The following is a 21134-nucleotide window of genomic DNA, read 5'->3' on the forward strand; positions in this document are numbered from 1 at the left end:
CAAAATTGCAAAGGACAATAAATCAATTCAAAAAGATATTCCCATCACTCTCAGGGAGTGCAAGGTTTATAAGGGAGTAAGTCAGCTCTCCCCATTTCACAGACAGAGCAGCCTCTTACTGCTCAGGGAATGAGTTGACACTAACTCCTACCCCAGCAAGGATGATCAGGGATGTGTCTCCAGAAGCCTAGGAAAGTGGAAGGATTCTATTCCAGGACATGGAGCTGAGGAACTGTGGAGCCCAGAGCAGCACACCTAGACAGCCCAGCTTTCACCCCTGTAGCAGTTATCCAGGAGATGGCAGGTCCAGGGTGCAGGCTGCTCCCAGCTGGAAGAAGGGCTGGGAAATGGGGGCCAGAGTGCATTTTTTGGGTCTCAAGTCTGGGGAATGCTGCTGTGTTCAGAGTTTCAGCTAAAGAGAAAAGTCCTTAGTACTCAAGGAACCATAAATAGCTTCTTCTCTTTGAGGTGGTATAGCTATTCTCTAATTGGCATGGTCAAAACTCTTGGAAATTAGAATCACATAATTTCAGAATCAGAAAAGGCCCTGTAAGCCATCAGTCCAGTGGTTCTTAATGGTGTTTGGGTCATAGACTCCTAATAAAATCGGATGAATGGTGTGGATTCTCTGTCTACAAAAATGTACATATGTGACTGCTTGCACACACACCCAATTTTGCTACAATTTGTGAAGGTTCATGGCACCAATGCCCATCTAGGACCCTCCGTTGTGCTGAGGTATGCCAAATCAGTAACTCAGTGCTTTCGCTTTGTCGTTGAGGGAGCTGAGGCATGGTGAGGTGCCAGGGTCACCCGGTTGCCAGAAATAGAGCATAGAAGTGAATCACCCTCTGACCAAGAGAATGCTTCCTGCCATTAGCAAATCATCTGTAATTTAGAACAAACATAAAGAGATGTGGGTGATCAAGCCGACGTACCTCCTGGCAGCCTCTTGTAATTTCATGGGCTGTTTGGCACTGAGGTAAATCACACAGGCATCAGCCACTTTATTCAGGTCACCCTCACCTGCAGAGAGGAAAAACAAAACAAACATCGGCCCTCAGACTTCATCTGGGACAAGCAGTAACCAACTGTTGTCTGGGAAACTGGAACAGCTAGGCAAGATGCCCTGGGCTCTTTACTCCATCCTCCAAGTCAAAGAACACATCAAGATAAATGGACAAATGAAGCCAAAGTAAGACTGAAGGAGGTACACATGAAGGGAGATGAAGGGGCAGGACTAAGTGCAATGGCAGGGGTGAGACAGAATGCAGAGTGTGTGTCCAGGTATCACTGGTCGATACCCACCTAGGTCTAGTCTCTCACAGAGGGGGCCCAGGCCCTGCAAGACAGCCAGCTGCAACTTGAAGGCCAGCGTGTGCGAGTAGACTGGTCCAGCTCTGGCACTGATGGGAGCTTGGGTGACTAAGGAGCCAGCCAGCTTTGGCAGGACATCTTTGCAGAAGCGGCTACGTAGAAAATCGCCACACTTGCCTCCTAGTGTACGTAAAACCTGTAGAAACAGCCCGACCTGGTGATTAAACAAGGCAAAGCAGCAAGAGAGCTAAAGAATGCTTGGTAATTCAATTTCATCTAGGTCTCTGCTTGGAAAAAAAAATAGAATTACTGCTGTTAATTCCTTGCCCATGGTTTGTGATTCTGACAGTTATGAATTCAGAGGTCTTTGCTCCCAAGGCATGTCTGCTTCTATCCATAAATACAGATTACACAGAGAATAATTCAAAGGAATCTTGGGTTGGATGAATAATATGATTAATATCTTGATTTTCCTCCCTTTTTTTTTGTTTAAAAAAAAGAGCTTAAAGCAATTCACATAGATCATCTCTTGAATCTTCCTAACATCCCTTGAGAAAAGGCTTGTGCTTTTAACTCTAGCTAGCTCAGCAAACACAAACACTAAGGCCCAGCTGCTGCCCTGTGCAGGCATCAGGAGGGCAGTGACTAGGCGAGATTCCTGGGCTGAGTCAGGGCAGGTCCCCATGGTTGGAGCCAACACGGTATTCCTTCTGTTCAATTGCACAATCTCTTATGTACATCACCCTCATTCTATGTTTCACAACAGGCAGTTTCTTTGCATGTTTCATTTTAAACTTTCTGTAGTAGAACATATTGAAACGTTTTGCCCCGCTGCACAAGACTGAGTACACAGGATAATAGGAATTTCTTTAAAAGTTGGTAAGCAAGGCATAACCAGCACATACAGTGTTTGCTGACTTTGCAAAGAATAAGGCACTCATTGCAGGTCCCTCAGATGGACTGCACAAGGTTTTACAGACCTCAGGTGTCATCAATGTGTCTGCATGTGAAAAAACCAAACTCAATTACAGCATACACATCTTTATATTTTTTCATTTTTCTATGCTGGCTGTCATTTCAGATAACCTATTAATTTTCATAAAGGAAAACTGCACATCTGAATAAGATTTAGCAATCCTGCTAAATCCTCTCCTCCTCCCCCAACCTCCCTCCTTCCCTCTCTTTTTACAAACGTATATACACATACAAAAATACACGTGTCATTTTGTGCATTTTGCTTTGGAAAAAATATTAACAATTTTATATGTTTTAAATCTAAGCTGGTATTTTTGGCCCAGTATATGCTGAAGAATCTTGAAGAAAACCAAACTACCTTTGCCAAGTATATCAGCTGTATTACTGGCTTTGTTTTACATCCCTGCATATCTCTTTCCACCGCTTCATCTTGCTTGTCTACTTCTAACTTATGTTAGCTTGCCATAGAAATGTATTTCTGCAGGCTGCCTTAAGTGCATTTTAGAACAGAAAAAGATATAAATAAATAAGCTATGTGTGCTAATATAAACCAAACCAAGTCATGGAGAATAATACCTTACATACATAAAGAGCTTTTAGCTTTTCAAAGTATTTCACCAAATAGTCCCATTTTATCCTTGACAACACCAAGAGAAAAGTGGGGCAGGTGTTCCTCAGGCCACCCTGAAGATAGGTGGTCGTGGGCTTTGCCCAAAGTCACTGGCTGGGCAGAGGATGCCCACTGCCAGAATTGAGGTCCCTTCACCCTGACTCTCAGTGCAAACAACAAGGGTGTGAACTTACAGACCTGGATTCTATAACTTACTAGCTGGGTGATCTTGAGAAAATTCCTTAACTTCTCTGAGCTTGTTTTCTCCTCTGCCAAAACTGGAAATAACATAGCTACCTTGCAAGGCTGTTGTGAGGTGCTGAGCTCACTCTCTGGCTCATGGAGGTACTCAATAAATACTGGTGGTCCTTTTCACCTACTAGTTTACTCTGTTTCAAATTCAAAAGGAAGCTGACTTTAATTTTCTCCTTGGTGCTTTCTTAGTTTTCTATACTTTCTTCAAGGTATGTGACATTGCAATCAGATAAAAAAAAAAGTTGATCCGAAAGGCCCTAGTGAGCTCAGAGCTTACTTACTACCTCCATCCTCATTACAGACATTGGAGGTGTCAGGGCAGTACCTTGAAGGCTCTGAGCACTGCCAGGGGGTCATCATTTGTGAGTCGGTGCACAAGCGAGGGCCAGGCCCGATGAGCCAAGGGAAGGAGCTGGTTCTTGTGGGACTGCAGAACAACCACACACAAATCTAGCACATCCAAGACCTGAAAGAAAAGATATGATTTCAGCAGATGGTAAAGGCTTGAAACCATGTATCTGGGATTGAGTCACCATTTTAAAAGAATAAAATTTAGAAACTCATTCATTGGATAGCTGTTTACTGAGTGCTGACTACATTCCAAGTCCTGGCTAGGTACTGGGGGAACAAACAGGGACAAAATACACTTTTCTTTTTTTTTTTCCCTTTTTTGTCTTTTTCCGTGTCCAGCAACGGATCGCAACCCTCAGTGTCGCCCCCGTACCGGACCAGGACCGGCAACGGGATCGCAACCCTCGGTGTTGCTCCCGCGCCTCGCTCAGCCAGTGAGCGGGAACCGGTCTGTATGTGGGATCCGAACCCTCGGCGGGAGCACCACCACGCTCCCAAGTGGCGCACTATAGCAGTGCGCCACCGGGCCGGCCCAAAATACACTTTTCCTTACCTTCATGTGGTTTACAGTCAACCAGGGAAAGACCTTAATTAGATAATCCCAAATAAAGGGATTATTATCAATTGTGACAAGAAGAAAAGTAAAAGGTGAAATGCAAAGAAATTAAGGAAGGATCTAAACCATATAGGCTGTTGGGAAGGCTTCTCTGAGGAAGTAGCTTCTAAAAGAAGACATAAAGGATGAGGAGGAGTTAAGTCCTGTGAAGAGTGAGTGAGTGTTTCTGTAACTGGAAGCTGTAACAAGTAACACCCAGAGGTGACAGGGTTCCCAGTGCTTAGGAAATGAAAACGAGGCAGTGTGGAATGCTAGAGAAGGGATAAGATGGGGCTGGAGCATGGAGGGGTCACATTAGGAATTTTTTATTTTGTACTAAGTACAGTGGGGAGACACTGAAGTGTTTTAAGCAGGAAGGTGACATGATATGATTCAAGTTTTTAAAAGGACATTCAAGCTGCTGAAGAAAGAAGGGATTTGAAGAGGGAGAGAGAAGTGAGAAGGCCCTTTAGGAGTCCACAGCACATGTCACATGAGAGGACCAAAGTGACGGCCAGGTGATGGCAGCAGAGGTGGAGAAGTGAAAGAATCTGTTTTGGAGATAAAATGGCTTAAATTTTTGAAGGACTGGATATTGGGGAGAGGAAAAGTATCAGAAAGAGCTGTGTGGGTGCAGGTGTAGCAAATGAAGAGATGCAGGTGCCACTGAATGAGAAGGAGTCATGTAGGAGGAGCAAGTTGAGAGGCTGGGTGAAGTCAAGTTCTGTCACTGCTACCTGACAGGCTAAGGAGACAGCTGAGGTACCGGCCAATTGCATAAGGTAGGTTTAGGCTAGCTGAGATATAAATTGGTTTTTTACCTTCCACATCCCAAAGCTCACTGTAAACAGATGGCCTGCATCAGTGTTTTAAGGCGGTGGTCAGTATGATAACCAATGAGGGCTTCCCTCCCACACAGATGGGCAGTCTTCACAGCTGCATGTTTGCATCAGAAAGACAGAGCGGAGTCTGCCACATGAAGCAGTAAACCCTTATTGGGTACCTACTACACACTGGTCCTCACTGAGACTGGAACCAAAACAAAAGAACAGAAGAGGCCCTGCCCTTGAGTGGTGAATAGTTATGCAGGGGAATAAGAGAAAGTTCAGTGGTACACAGGAGAGCAGAGTACTAAAGTGGAAATGCCTTTGGTATCACTGACTGGCTTTGAATTTCAGTTCTGTCATTAACTGGACAAGTTACATCATATTTTACTGACTCAATGGTGTATATTCCCCCATCCCCTTCCACCCCAACTGGAATGGTCTTCTCCTGCCTTTGCACCTTTGCATGGCTGGCTCCTTCTCAATCTTTAGAAATGTTACCACTACCTATGCTATCCACCCTAAGGGAATCATTGTGCAGCATATGCATATATTAAAACAACACACTGTACGCCACAAATATGTACAAGTAAATACTTTTTTCTTTTTTCTTCCTTTTTGTCTTTTTTACTGACCGGTAACGGGATTGCAACCCTTGGTGTCGCACCCGTACTGGGGACCGGCAATGGGATCGCAACCCTCGGTGTTGTGCCCGCACCGCGCTCAGCCAGTGAGCGGGAACCGGTCTCCACATGGGATCCGAACCCTCGGTGGGAGCGCCGCCGCGCTCCCAAGCAGCACACTCTCCAGTGCGCCACCGGGCCGGCCCAAGTAAATACTTTTTAAAAAAAGAAATGTTATCACTTCAGAGAAGCCTTCCTAGACAACCTAGTCTAAATCAGTATGTAAACTCTGTCTTATTCAACAGGGTTTGGTACAGAGTAGATTCCCAATACATATCTGCTACATGGGTGAATTACTGAATTACTATTTTCCATCACAGAACCTGCTTATTACCTTTATAGCATTTCCTCGACTTGTATATGTGAGTCTGTGTGTTGCCTCTCTCCCCCCACACAGACAGGAAGTTCCAGGAAGACAGAGATTATATATGCATCACTCCCTTTCAGACACCTTTTGCCAGACCTATAGTAGTCCTCAATAAGCATTCAGTGAATGAATGAATGAGTATATATGCCATACCTCATGCTAATCGTTTTATATTTATTATCAACAACCCTGAGAGGTTCACCTCCATTTAACAGATGAAGACACTGAGGCTCAAAAAGGTGAAATTAACTTTCTCAGGGTCACATGGCTAATAAGAGGCAGAGCCAGGATTTGAACTTAGGTATGTAGGTCTGACTCCAACACTAATGCTCTTAGTCACTATGGTGTGTATACAGCTGCTACAAAGCCTCCATTAAAAGGAAGGTCTTGAAGGGTATGCAGGAGTTTGCTGAATGGATCAACAATGCACCTACATTAAAGCCTTGCATGTAACAGGCACTTGAAAAGTGCTTGCTGAGTGAAACAACAGATGAATGCTAAGAGGTATCTTGGGAAGACTAAACAAATTCCACAAAGCACAGATCCTGAGATTTGGGATATTCTGTGGATCAGAGTTTCTTAGCTCACCATCCCTGGGCAAGACAATGCTTTCTCATCACTAACAATGAGTCACTAAGGCAGTTGAGTTTCTCACTCCTGCTGGGGGTGGGGAGGAGTGTTGTTTTCCTTTGGGTATAAGATCTTCTTCTGGGTAATTCTGAAAGCCCTGCGCCCCACTACCACCTCACTCTACTGTCCTATTATTGGAGTCACTACTGTATATTTTAAGCCCTTGCTGATGGGGGTACTGCTTGGGAAACTCCCAGCAAATGAGGATGTAATATTATGAAAAGTGTTGGAATTTTTCCTAGGATGAAAATGGAAACAGAAAAATATAAGGGCTAGTGTCAGGCTTAGAAGAATGGCACTTTAAAGTATTAAAGTCTGCATTCCACATTAAGTCAGCTCAGAAAATAGTATCTTTTCCAAAGCACCTGACTTTCTTTCCCTTGGTTATTCAATGAATTCCCAAAACTTTGTGGTTTTGGATGCAGGGAACTCAGGTCCCTTTTAGCATATAAGCTGATACAGAAAGATGTAAAACTGGCATCCCACAGATAACCTCCTCTTGATGCCTTCTCTTGGCCACTACACATAAACCAGGAGATAAGGGAAGCTACTTGCTCATCTGGGTAGCCACCGCCAAACAGACCACACCTCAGTCCTGCTGCTCTGTGAATGAAGAGAAGGGGCCACACACTGACCTTCAAGCGGATTTTCAGATTTTTATCTGACAACAAGTGGATGCAGCGCTCCATCACGTCCATGGCTATTTGGATCTGCACTGGTAGTGCTGGCTCCACATCTGGATGGGTGTCATTCTCGTCCACTTTTGGAGGGACTGACTGCTCCTCTGGAAAGAGAATAACTGGGGTTAGTGCCTTATAGAACATGCCCCAATCCAGCTTGATCCCCAGCTTCAGACTCAGAAACAGGACTTATAGGAAGAATATGTCTAGGAATGCATCTTAAGAAAACAATCTGAAATTTGGGTCAAGCTGTACAAATTAAGACATTCACAAGCTGTAACAGCTAAAAACTAGGAAAAACCCTTTGCTATGGTTTGAATGTGTCTCCTCCAAAATGATGATTTTAAGAGGTGGAGCCTTTAAGAAGTTATTAGGTCACGAGGGCTCCTCCCCTCATGAATGGGATTAACACCCTTATAAAAAAGGCCTCATGCAGTGTTCGGCTTGCTTGCTCTTCTGCCTTCTGTCAAGCGAGGACACAGTGTTCCTACCCTCTGGAGGATACAGCAACACAGTGCCATTTTGGAAGCAGAGCATACCTCACCAGATAATCGAACCTGCTAGTACCTTCATCTTGGACTTCCCAACCTCCAGAACTGTGAGAAAATAAATTTCTGTCCTTTATAAATAACTCAGTCTTAGGTATTTTTTAATAGCATCATGGATAGACTAAGGTATTTTCCATGTCCACTCAAGGGGGTATGATTATATAAACCATGGTACATCCACACAGTAGTATGTTATGAGGTCCCTAAAATTTGTGTTTAGCAAGAGTTTTAATGACAACCAAATATGATTATGAAATGTAATACTGTTAAAAAGAGAAAAAGTATGATACAAAATTACATATGCAGCATGAGCACTATTATATAAATTTTTGCACAGGAGGAAGTATAACAAAATATTAAGTGACAGAAAAAAACCCAAAACAAAACAGTGACAGGGTCCTGAGATAAGACCATTTTAATTTTTTCCCTATACCTTTGGTCTTTTCTAAATTTCCATGAATAAATATTTAAAATAAAAACATAAGACGGCAGTGTTCTAATTTGGAGCCCTGAGGCTGGGTAGTTCCCTGGCTGGCTTTTGTGCTGCCCTTCGCTCTTTCCTTTCCTTTTGGTTCATCTTTGACTAAAGTGGGTACATGTCTGTCTTGTCCACCAGCCTGTATGATCTTTTGATGGCCAGGATCAAGCCTTACTTATCCTTGTAAGAGAGAGAATACTGGGGAAGGTTGGTACAATACATAGGGCATGGGGTTTGGTCAGAGGAGGATGGTTCCAGTCTCACCTCCACAACTTATTAGAAACTTCTCTCATCTGACATTACCTCATCTGGAAAAAAGGGATAAAGCATATATACCTCATCTGCTGTAGAGAGGGTTAAATGAGATGAATGTCACCAGCTATTACCATTCTTTCATTGCCTAGAGTGCTGCATTGCATAAGATAGGAATAAGTTTGTAAATTAAAACAACACGTAAAAGACTTGAGAATTGCATGAAACCCAGACCAAAACATCCTGAAAAATTTTCCTCTATTTAAGCCCCCACCCCCAAACCCCAATTACCAGCTGTGTTCATTTCCATTGAGCTGAACGTTGCTCCCTTAACTTTTTCCCATTCATTTCCTCGGCTGAAAAAACAGAATCTTACAGTAGAGGATGCCCCTGTCTCTAATAGATGCTGAAAAGATAAATGAAAATGGATTTGCAGAATGCTTGGACTTCTTGGAGAAAGGGACCTCGGATATACAAGGTGCTTTTACATGGTTTAAAAAAAAAACTCATGTCAAACCAACATCAAGCCATACATTCTTTATAATGCCAAGTATGTGGTGTGTACTTAATAAATGATAATTATAAGAATGATAGAGCTGTGTTTTTCTTCCCAGAGGAGGATTTGTTGTTTGAAATTCACCTACTGCAGAATGTTATTTGAGGGATGTGGATTTTCCTGTTATTGGAAGAAGGGTTTATTCATTCATTCTGTTTCTAGTGAACATCAACTAGAACCAGAAGATCCTAATCGTTAAGGAATAGATTCATTGACAGTGCTCAGATTTTAAACAAGAATAGCAAATCTGGATTATGGGGGATCAGGATGTCTCCCCTTCTTCAGGGTTTCCACGTTCAAGTTAAGGGTGTAGTTCACAAGGAGTGGATTGGCTTAAGAAACAAACCTGAGAAGTAAAAGCCTGATAGATTTCTGATCAGAAAACTGTCCTTGAGGAGAGCAACAACTCAACCCTGCATAAATCATTATTTGGGCCTTGTGATGCTTCCCTGCAATTTAGAAGGAATTTGTTGTAGTTAGTTGCATTGAGCTACTATTTTCTGTTATCTTTGACATACTGGCTTCAGTTCAACCGAGTCTCAAAATAGAGACCACCAAGAAAAAAACAAAAAGAAAAGAGAGAAAAGAAAAGAAACCTGCTTGATTCCAACCTAACAAACTAATTTGGGACTCAGTTCGATTTAGGATAGTTCTGAGACCACCAAGCTCATTATGACTTGGCATTTTATATTTGCAGAGGAGATTCTAATAATTTATTAATCCTTCTGTGACCTGAAGCTCCAGATTGAGCTTGTGAATAAAACAACAGGCCAGAGCTTCAACTAGCCTGAAATCCCTTCTTTATCATATAAATTGGTAAGAAAAACATTGAAATATCCTCCCACCAATAAATAAATAGACAAAGCATATGAAGAGACAATGGGCATAAGAAAAAGAACTGTTAGGAAAGAAGCATATAGAAAGATGTTCAACCTTGCTAGTAATCAAAGAAATGCAAGGTGAAATAACAAGAACCATTTTGTACTTATTAATTTAGGAAGAAGTAAAATCGGTAACAGCCAACATTGGCAAGGTTGTGGTGAAATCAGTATTAATCCTGCACTGCTGAAGAGAAGGTATAAATTGATACTACCTTTTTGGAAGGCAATTTGGCAAACATTAAATAATGTTCATATCCTGACCCAGAAATCCCACTTCTGGGAATTTATAAAGAAATATGTAAGAAAAGGAAAGGTCACATGCACAGAATCATCCACTGCAATACTGCTTATTAGAGTGAAAGCTAGAAGCAACCTAAACATCCCACAGGGGAATGGATACTCAGTAGCAGCTATTCAAACATTAATTATGAAAACTCTATAGCAATATGGAGAGTTGCTTATAACTAAACACAAAAAGGATAACCATTTAAAAATAGGTTTGTAATAAAAAAAGAATATACAAAAAATGAGAATGGCTATGTTAGAATGGTAAGGTTATGAGTGATTTTTCTTATTTCCAAACTTTCTGAGATATTTCATTGTTTTTACAATAATCTGTTTCGAAAAGAAAAAAAAAAAAGTTAGGCCAAAATAAACAATAGTTACCATCTCCATTATCAAAATCCGAGATATTTCCATCTGCCACATCCTTTTCTTTGAGGTAGTTCAGCAAAAACTGTTCAATGTCTTCAGCTGTGGTGCTATTCTCAAGAGTTGCTGGTCCTCGGCTCAAATGACTTCCCTCCTCCCTTAGACTTTGCTCTTGGAGTTGCCCGAGATGACCTGTGTCTGGGAACCATTGGGCTGTAAATAAAGTTTTATAACGATCACGTTGGTCATTAACTACAGGCATTAATACTTCATAAGTAGGATAATTTCTTTGCCATGGCCTGCATAGCCCCAGCATGATCTAGTCTCAACCTGCCCCCCCAACCTCATCTTCTACCACTCCTAGTTGCCCGTTAACTACCCTCTAGTTCCTCCAATGTGCCAAGTATTTCCCTGCCTCAGAGCTCTCACATATGCTGTTCTCACTATCTGGAATACTTTCCTCCCTACTTTACATCTGGCTAATTCCAAGTCATTTTTCACATCTCAGCACAAGTAGAACTTGCCCAGTAAAAGACATCCCTTGATCTAACTTAGGTCCCTCATATAGCACCATGTTCTTTCCCTTCATATAGACTCATCACAATTTGTAATTATATATTTATTTTTGCGTATTTTTTAGTGTTTGAATTCTCCCATTAGACACTGTTCTCCATTGTTTATGGGAAATCCCATATACCCGGTATAGAGTAGGTGCTCAAAATACATAAATGCTGAATGAAAAAATACATGATTGGAGAGCACGTACAGGTGACAAAATCCTGAGTACAGTATATACTACTCAGCAGAAGACAGGCTCTACAAGGCCTTAAGAATGAACAGCCCTCTCATGTTAAATATCTGACATAAAATACTTCAGAAAGCTGGCCATTTTCTCTCCAAAGCTTTCCCTTCTTTGGTGATGCTCTGATACCTCTAATGTCACCACAGAATAGACCTTAAACATCACTCAGTCCAGTGATTTTCAAATCGTGCTTTGAGGAGCCTTAAGGCTCTGTGGAAATGTGTCAGGGGTCTCAACAGGGAGGACACCAATAGACGGCAGGCCAACGGGGTGGGTTCCAGGTCTCTATCCTTTCTTCAACTACAGCAGCTCTAATTTCAACCATGTTTGTATACTGGGGTCCTCCTCAAAGGCTTCATTTCAAAAAATGCTCTTAATACTTAAAGAATGAAGCAATAACAACAAAATCCCACAGCCTGAAAATTGCTGCTTGAGTCCAGTGCCTTCCTTTTGCAGACAGCAGGGAAAAAGACTCTGATAACCTTTAGCACCTACTAATCTCCTTTTCATCAAAGAGCATCTGCACAGATCCAGAGCAACAGCAGATGGGAGATGAATGAAAATTGCTGCTTGAGTCCAGTGCCTTCCTTTTGCAGACAGCAGGGAAAAAGACTCTGATAACCTTTAGCACCTGCTAATCTCCTTTTCATCAAAGAGCATCTGCACAGATCCAGAGCAACAGCAGATGGGAGATGACAGGGCCAGGTAACTGGGAGCAGCGGAGAGCAAATGCTTGCGAAGAGACCTTCTAATCAGGTATCTGGAAGTTCTCATACATAGTGATCAATTATGACATTTCTTCAATGTCCCACCCCCAGATGTAAATCAGGTACTTAGTGTACTGTAAGGGATTGGCTCCCAAATAGTTAAAGCACGGATCCCGGACTTACTCTGCTGAGACAAGAGCTGCAAAGATTATTTCTAGATTCAAGGCTAGATTCTATTCCAGACATTCAAATGTCTTTGCTCACAAATGCCTTTTAAACATAGGAAAAGAAACTCAACCCATACCAGACATTCAAATGTCTTTGCTCACAAATGCCTTTTAAACATAGGAAAAGAAACTCAACCCCACTCTTAATGCATATTAAAACTATAATAAAGTGCTATATTTCTCCTATTGGATTAGCAAAGATCAAAAGCTGTGTGGGTGAGGGCATGGCAAAATTGGCACTCTTACATTGCTGATGGAGTTTAAATTGGTACAAGCTCTTAGGAGAGCAATTTGATACTCTTTATCAAAAATTTAAATATAATATCCTTTAAACTGGCATTTTTTCAGGAATTTATCCTATTGATATACTGAGGCATGTTCAAAATGACCTACAAAGATACTCGTTGAAGCATTTTTTTGTGGTGGCAAAAGACTGGAAACAACCAAAATGTCTACAAAGAAAGGAGTGGTAAATAACCTTGGTGCAGCCATAGGATGGAATACTATGCAGCCATAAAAAAATGCAGCAGCCCTATATGTATGGATACAGCACAATTCCCAAGTTCTGAAGTATGTGACATGAAAGCTATCCTATCTTTTTCTTGTTAAGAATAATCAGTCAATTGCTAGTTGGTGCTAAGCAGTAATTTAACAGATGGGTCTTGCCCTCACTGTGGCACCTGCTGGTTTTTAGTCAATGCATGTGAAGCACTGTATTTATGGTAACTCAATTTCCTAAAACATGTACTGGGTTCATTAAGACTCTTCAGAAGTTCTCTGAGACCACACTTCTGCTCCCATCTGAGAAGAGTGGCCATCAGTTAGATAGTTCAATGACAAGCAGAAATGCCAGCATAAAGTGCTACTTTGATTTGTGACTATACCCATTCCATCTGAGTACTACTAACAATTCAAAAAGCAAGTGTATTCTGGGTTATTTTAAACCTTTCAGAAAAGCTATCTCCAATTTTGCTTCTGTTCCTAGGATGCTCCAAAGTCAATGTTAACCATCCTCATTTTCCTTTTTGCAATGGAGACTCCCCCAACACCCCAATTTTTTAAAAAAAGTGCTACATAGGATTTCTTGACTTTCCTGCTTTAGAGATGACCAGACATCAGCAATCTAAGGCAATTCAACTTTCAAGGCCCAAATTGAGGTATCTCCTGAGAGGATACATTTCATAGAACTTTTCTTAACATTTTTTAAAATTTCAAATAGAAATGCAGCATATTTCCCCAAAGCAGTAAAGGTGGGATGTTTTTGGCCCATGGAAGCCAAACATTGTCTGCAATGTATAAGCAGCTAGTCAGTTTTAGAAGGGGCTCCATGGGACAGGCCCATGTGGGTCTTGTTCACAGATGACTCTCCCGTGACTAGCCCACTGCACGGGCTTCCGAGTGGCTGGCTGCAAAATAAAATCCCAACTCCTTCCCTCGTTCTATAAGACCTTACAGGATTTGTCCTTGCTCTCCTTTCCAATTTCATCTTGCACCACTCTCTCCACAATAAACTCTTTTCCATTCTCCAGACACCCCAAGACCCTTCTTCCCTTTGGGCCTCTGCACCTGCTCTTCCCATTGCCTGTTTTTAAAAATCATAAAAACAATGTGACAGCCTCGTACGTACGGATGGGCCTTTATCAACCTTCAGGCCTCAGTTTTAGTGGCACTTCTTCAAAGAGGCCCTCCCTGACCACTCAACTTAAAGTATCCTGTCCCTGTCACTGCCTTACATCAAAGTATTTATTTCCTTCATAGTGCATATCAGAATCTGCAACGAGCTTGTTTAATGATTTGCTTATTTATCATCTCTCTTGCCGAAGCAGGAAAGCTCCATGAATACATTTGTCTTGTTCTTTGCTGTACCCTCATTACTTAGTACAGTGTCTGACACATGGCAGGCACTCTTTATTGAATAAATTAATGAAATAACATTTATGCTGCATGTGAATACTCATGAATAAATGAAAGAACACTGGAAATGGCATCAGCGACAGGGCAGAGGACTGTCCCTGCCCCAGTCACCTTCTGTAAGAAAGTTTCTTACATGGTCTTGGCTTTTTCAACTGACAAAATGAGGTCAGCAACCTTTCCACCTGCCTCAGAGGCTATCAGCAGTATTGAAATAAACACTGGAGATATACTCTTTGGGTAAAAAGAGCCCAGGTATATAGCTCATTATTTTTCATTCAAAGATTGTCCAGTTGATGAACTTTTCTTATAGTCTGAAATTTTGCCATTCTAATGGTAGCTAACATCTCCCAGCAGGCACCCAATAGGATCGAAGGGAAGAAGAGAAACTTAAACCAACTTATACAATTAAAAATTTAAAAGAAAGTTCCTAGACCTGCTCTGTCCAATATGGTAGTCACTAGCTACATAATTAAATAAAATTAGTGGCTACAAAAATTAAATAAAATGAAAAATTCAGTTCCCCAGTGGTACTAGCCACATGGGGCTGGGGGCTATTGTATAGGACAGAATGTAGAACATTTCTATCATCACAGAAAGTTCTACTAGACAATACTATTCTAGACTATCTGTGGGCTGAATAATTCATGTTATTCCCATTCTCCATTAGCATAGATATTGCTAACTGAGTATCATCAGAAGCAGTTTGGGGCCAGCCCGGTGGCGCACTTGGTAGAGTGCGGTGCTTGGGAGCGCGGCGGTGCTCCTGCCAAGGGTTCTGATCCCATATAGAGACCGGTCCGCTCACTGGTTGAGCACGGTGCGGGCGCGACACCGAGGGTTGCGGCGGTGCTCCTGCCAAGGGTTCTGATCCCATATAGAGACCGGTCCGCTCACTGGTTGAGCACAGTGCAGGCGCGACACCGAGGGTTGCGATCCCGTTGCCGGTTGCGGTACGGGCGCGACACTGAGGGTTGCGATCCCGTTACCGGTCACAAAAAAAGACAAAAAGGAAAAAAAAAAAAAAAGAAGCAGTTTGGTATGCTGGAATGAACAAAATTGTCATAAATCCTGACTTTACCCTTTATTAATTGTATGACCCTGGCTAATAGGATCTCACTGAACCTTAGTTTTTACTTGTAAAAGAAGAATAATGTTTACATTTAGTCTGCAGGATTTATATCCCTGGCACAGAGCAAGAGCTTAACTAATAGGAGAGATTACTAAAAGTATAAAAAATAAACAATGGAACCCTACCATAACATGTGGGACTGGAGAGACAACTATTCAAATGTCCTCCACAGCATAACCACAAAAAATGCAAAAAGTAGGTTTACACAAACTAGGATATTGAGTCCTATCCCCCAAATCAGCATTAAAAAGGGCTCTCAGTGTACCTAATGCTGCCAGCAGGGCATGCAAAACACTGACAAAGGAAGCAGCTCTCTTATCGTAAAATTGGTCCAGGGTGGCCAAGACATCTTGAACCACATCTGCCACCAAAGGAAGCAGGCTAGCGTCTGAGTTCTGCAGCATAACTTCTAAGACCTTTGGGGTATGAGGGTGCAGAGCCAGATGACGCAGATTTAAAGAAATCCCATTCACCAAATAGTCTGAATTTTGATTGATCAGGTGTCGTGGAGAGTCGTAGCCACAAGCGTGACAAATGTCCATCATGGTGCTGGTAGCCACCTGACTAATGAGCAGAGTTTGGTCTCCAGCCTTTTCCAGTACTGGATAGAGGGCTGACATTAAGAGTAAATTAAAGTCTTTTCCTAGTGCAAATGCAAATTGGCCAATACCTTCCAACTGGATGCATATTTGCCAGATGTTGCTGTTCATGGAGCAAATAGTGGGACTTGGTTTTGAGAAGGCTGGAAAAGATGTAATTTGACTGGTGTGTGCACCAGATGTGATGGCCTGGAGTCCTGACTGCTTCATCATTAGTTCCTCTCCCATTTCCTCAGCTTCAATACAGGTAACCAGATACCAGTTTTCTTGGCTTATGTATTCTTCAAGTATAGATGTCACGATCTCTCTCAGTTCCTCTGGGCTTGTTTTAATATGTTTTTCGTGAAGATCCTCCACCTCCAGCCCAGCAGCCCCTGTAACCAATTCATTAAAGATCATGGCAGCTTGCTTCCGGTAAACCACAGATTCACGGTACAGTTCCATAAAGTGATCCACAAGCAAATAAAGGTTCCCATAATAACCAAGAAGCTGACAAACCTGCCGCAAGAGTAGGAAAATCCTCTCATCAGTGAAGAAGCGGAAATATCTCCTCTGAATTTGGTTCCATGGCTGAGCAGCTGAGGTCTTTGGAGAAGCACTCAGATCATCAGAGTTCCAATGCCGCTCTTCAACAATTTTGATGTCAGCCACATCTAGTTCTAGAACTTGGATGAGTGCTTTGGAAAGGCGCTGGAGGTGGGCCACAGAGTTGAGGACAAAGTTTACTTTTGGGCCCAAGAGTTTCAGATAACCAAGTAACAAGGAGAGAGTACAGAATTTACCCTGATCATCTTGGTAGTTAACTAGGCGGGGAAGAGACGTGGCAAGCGAATGCAGGCTTTCTGACAAGATATCAGCAAAGGCCCTGTTGCCTACCACGACTTTCTGATCTGCAAAATATTTCAGAACTTTATTGCATTGGGCTTGGACTTCAGGACTCTCATCATTTACTAGGCCCACTAAAGCCTTCAGAAGGGGACCAGCAGATTCGACCAGCGACTGACTGCACTTCAAAAGAAGGGCCTCCACAAGTTCTACCAGTTCCAGCCTCACCTTCCAGTGTGGGTGAACCGAAACACTCTCAATGATCTTTTTAATAAGGATAGTCAACTTGTCACCAGTATTTTTTACCCAATCTGCTTCCCTGTGAACCATCAGCTCTGCTACTTTGTGCTCAACTGCAGGCTTTGCTTGGACCTTTGAGATTCTTCTGAGCTGTTCATCAGCCATAATGAAGCCCACTGTCTTGTAAAAGATCTTTAGGGAAGATATGACAATGCTGTGACCTTGTTTAAAGTCTCCTGTGATAACCCTTGTCAGTGCAGTTGAGATTCCAGGTAAAAAAGAAGCAAACAAATCCCCCAGCTGCTTTTGCTCAAGCTCATCCAAAGGCCTCGGATGGTCCTGACAATCACATTGAAAGAGTAGAACCTGTAAACATTTTAAGGCAGCAATTTTAATTTGCCTTGATTTCTCCTGTTCTGCCAGCCCTAACAATAAAGATACAGCAAATCCTAAACGAGGCAGAATGGAGGGCTCATAAAAAGTCAGAAGGATGTCCCCATAAGCTGAGTGCATTAATGTGCTGAGTCCCTGGATCACGGCCAATTTCAACTCCTCTGACACAGCTGCGGGTTTTGGGGAGTTGGGTGAATACAGACAAGCAGAGAGTTCCGAAAAGAGTTCCTGGAGAAGCTCTTGCTCTTTCACACATGTTGAAGAGAGGACAAATGTGAGGCATTCCACCACGCTCTGGATCAAGCGCTCTCTTTTGGGACCGGGGGTCTTCAGGGTAAATCGCAAAGGGAAGAGGATATACTGCTGAAGTTCCTGAAGGGCAGTGTCACTAACGGCCCGTAATTGTGTCTGTAGATGTTCCACATTCTCCACCGTCTGGGTCTTTGTGAGCTGAACACAGACTGGACGTAAGACGCCAAAGGCCTCCTCAGGAGTATCAAAAACTGCCATTGTGCAATAGCCTTCTTCTCACTGAGGACACATCCTGCAGGCTGAAGGAAGGAAACTTTTTTGTAAAGGTCAAGTTAAAGCAAATACAAAGTGAGCTTGCATTCATTCATTTAACAGACATTTATTGGGGGCCTATTTGCTAGACACTGCACAAGCCACTAGCGGAGCAATGAAACTGAAGAGAGATGGCTCCTATTCTTAGGGAGCCTCCAGTCTAGAAGCAAATATACAGTTATAATACAGCCTCTTATGGATTAGGCTAGATCTATGGTCCTTAGTGAGTGTGGAAAAGTCATATGCCTAGGAAAGCAAAATGGGTTTTACAAGAAGATGTTTGAGCCAAGACTTGAGGGAGGAATAAACAGGATTCTGCAGGGTATTCTAAGAAGTTTGGCTTTTCACCTGTGGTGGTGATAGCCACTGAAGGTTTTGTCTATCCTAAATTAAGGCATACATAGAGTAAAATGCACTATCTTAACGTATAGTTCAGTGAATTTTTATCTGTGTATAGACCCATGTAACCACTACCCAAAGCAAGATAAAGAATATTTCTAGCACCCCAGAAGGCTCCCGCATGCCCTTTTGCAATCAATTCCTATTCCCTCTCCCCAGAGGTAACCACTATTCTGACTTGTATTACTACAGATTAGCATGGGAGAAGAGCGATTCTGGCAGGATGGAAGATGGACAGCATGCAGGCGGGCAGTTACGTAGGCAAAGGAGACAGGCTTATAGGTAAGTGAAGAAGCTGACCAACTTAATGCCTGAAAGTCTTTTCTCTGTGAAGAGAAATTCAAAGTCATGGGCTGACAGTGAAAAAGAAGGGGGATAAACAGAGGACTTGAGGAGGGAAATAAAAGTCTCAAATATTCCCCTTGGGGAAGCAGAGCATGCTGAGAAGACATAAAGGGGTGGCCCAAGGCTACTGAGCATTGAGCTGAAGCTGGAGACCATAAACGTATAAAAATGTAAAATGTTGGCACTGGGCAAAGGCTCAGAGATCATGTAGTCTGGTGGTCTCTCTTTTTTTCCCTCTACTTCCTGGTAGCCTCTGAAAAGATAATGACAAGAAAGTGTCTCTGCTGCCTCTCTTCTACCCCTAATTCAATAAACGCTCCTGAATGCAGTGGCTTTAGGACTGGCAGGCAAGTGGTGCCTGGTGGGTGTGCGCAAGACATGCTCAGTCCAGAGAGAGAGGGCTGGTGCCAGATTTTCCCCATGGGTCAAGAGAGGGCTCCAGGGCACAATCGAGATCCTGATACCTTAGAGAAAACCTGGTCCACTGAGCTCCATGGACCCCTGTGAGGAAGGGTACTGCTGGTCTCTGTAAGGCTTCTTGGGAGAGGGGGAGGTATCTCCTGGTCTCTGTTGCTCCAAGAAGCCAGGGAAGAAAAGAAGCTCAAATCTTCCCAATCCCAGGCTTGGAAAATGCCAGGTGTGTATGCTACTAAGCTTGGCCAGGGACTAATGACACCCCACTGGTGCTGGCTCACACACTGATGATCTAGAGGCTGCTGCACCATCCCCTGCCTTAGGTACCAGCAGTTGGACTAATAAGTAGGAAAGAGCGATAACTGCTTAATGGGATCCAGCAGTGAAAGGTAGGAAAAGTATTTCAGCACTCTTGGGATTGTGAATCTAATATTAAGAGAACCACTAAAAGAGGCAGACAAAAATGTGAATAATAATAATAATAATAATAATAATAATAACAATAATAATAATACCAATTAAGGAAGTTCAATTATAAGACAAAAGATATTTCTTAGAATTAAAAACATTATTTCCCACACTAAAAAAGCTCAATCAATGATATAAAAAAAAAGATAGTTAATTACTGAGTCCCAATTAGTGGTCTGGAAGATCAAGTAGAGCTATCTTAAAACTCAGCAGAAATACAAAGAGGTAAAAATTGTGAATCTCTGAGAACAGATCTGGAGGAACTAACATGTAAATAGCTGGGAATTTGGAAGGTGAAAAAGGAGCAGATGGAGGATCTAAAGCAAACAAATAACTGAAACATTTCCCTTAGCTACAAAAAGATTTATATGGAGATTGAAAATCCTGATGGATATACACCTTGTCACATGCTGGTAAAATTCTTGAACCTTAAAATGAAGAGAAAAATCATACATGTTTTCAGGAAGAAACAATAAATAACTCAGAAAAGAAAGACTAGCTTTGAACTTCTCATTTGCAACAATGGATGCTAGAAGACAGTGAACAGCATCTACTGACTGCAAATAAAGAACTGTGGCCCCCAAACCCTATATACAGCTAGATAGTCACCTGTCAAGGTGGAAGAACAATATGCAAGGATTCAGAAAAGGTATCATCCATATATCCTACCAGAGTAAGATAAATAAGGACTCTGTTCAAACAACTCAAAACGGAGGCTAAAGATGGGACGCTGAATGAAAATATAAACACTGGTGAGTAATTTTTTAAATTTTAGCATGGAAAACTTTCTTCAAATAAAATGTTTAAGTGGAAGTCCAGTATGTTAAACAGACAAAATCAGAGGGTCTCTTGTTAAAGCTGGGGTGAGGGCAATGGCCCAGGGGGCTGCATCTCGCTTCTTCACCTTAGGAGTTTCAAGAAGATAATTTGGGGTTCTCTAGGGTGGTGGCTCCTAAACAGTGTTCTGAAACTTCGTATAATGTATGCTATACGAAGTTATTACGTTATATGACAAAAACTGTAACAGAGCTAATAAAATGAGAACATGTGGTAAGTTCAAAACCGAACTTATCTGCTTTCTACTGCATTCCCTTTTTGATATATGGTCCTCACCCAAGCTGGAAACCTTGAAATCTCTGCTTTCTTTCACCTCCCTCTTAATCCCACTATTCCCTACATTTCAAGGGTTCTATCCCTTTGACATCTTTCAAATCTGTTGATAATGATAATTATGTATTTAACACTGGGCTGACTACCAACACTATATGACAAAAACTGTGACAGAGCTAATAAAATGAGAACATGTGGTAAGTTCAAAACTGAACTTATCTGCTTTCTACTGCATTCCCTTTTTGATATATGGTCCTCACCCAAGCTGGAAACCTTGAAATCTCTGCTTTCTTTCACCTCCCTCTTAATCCCACTATTCCCTACATTTCAAGGGTTCTATCCCTT

At 42.1% G+C, this 21134-nt stretch overlaps 1 protein-coding gene across 1 annotated transcript in view; it reads right to left on the reverse strand.

Annotated features, from left to right (window-relative positions):
• Positions 1-18047, reverse strand: part of TTI1 (TELO2 interacting protein 1) — a 30317-nt gene extending 12270 nt beyond the window's left edge. The window contains exons 1-6 of the mRNA XM_008575547.1: positions 15698-18047; positions 10669-10866; positions 7243-7391; positions 3483-3623; positions 1309-1513; positions 939-1026 (exon numbers count right to left, since the gene is read on the reverse strand). Coding sequence (XP_008573769.1) covers positions 939-1026; positions 1309-1513; positions 3483-3623; positions 7243-7391; positions 10669-10866; positions 15698-17999 — 3083 coding nt within the window. The 5' untranslated portion in view covers positions 18000-18047. The remainder of the gene's footprint in view (positions 1-938; positions 1027-1308; positions 1514-3482; positions 3624-7242; positions 7392-10668; positions 10867-15697) is intronic.
• Between the last annotated feature and the right edge of the window lie 3087 nt (positions 18048-21134).

Source organism: Galeopterus variegatus, unplaced genomic scaffold (assembly GCF_000696425.1).
Source record: "Galeopterus variegatus unplaced genomic scaffold, G_variegatus-3.0.2 Scaffold59, whole genome shotgun sequence".
NCBI lineage: Eukaryota > Metazoa > Chordata > Mammalia > Dermoptera > Cynocephalidae > Galeopterus > Galeopterus variegatus.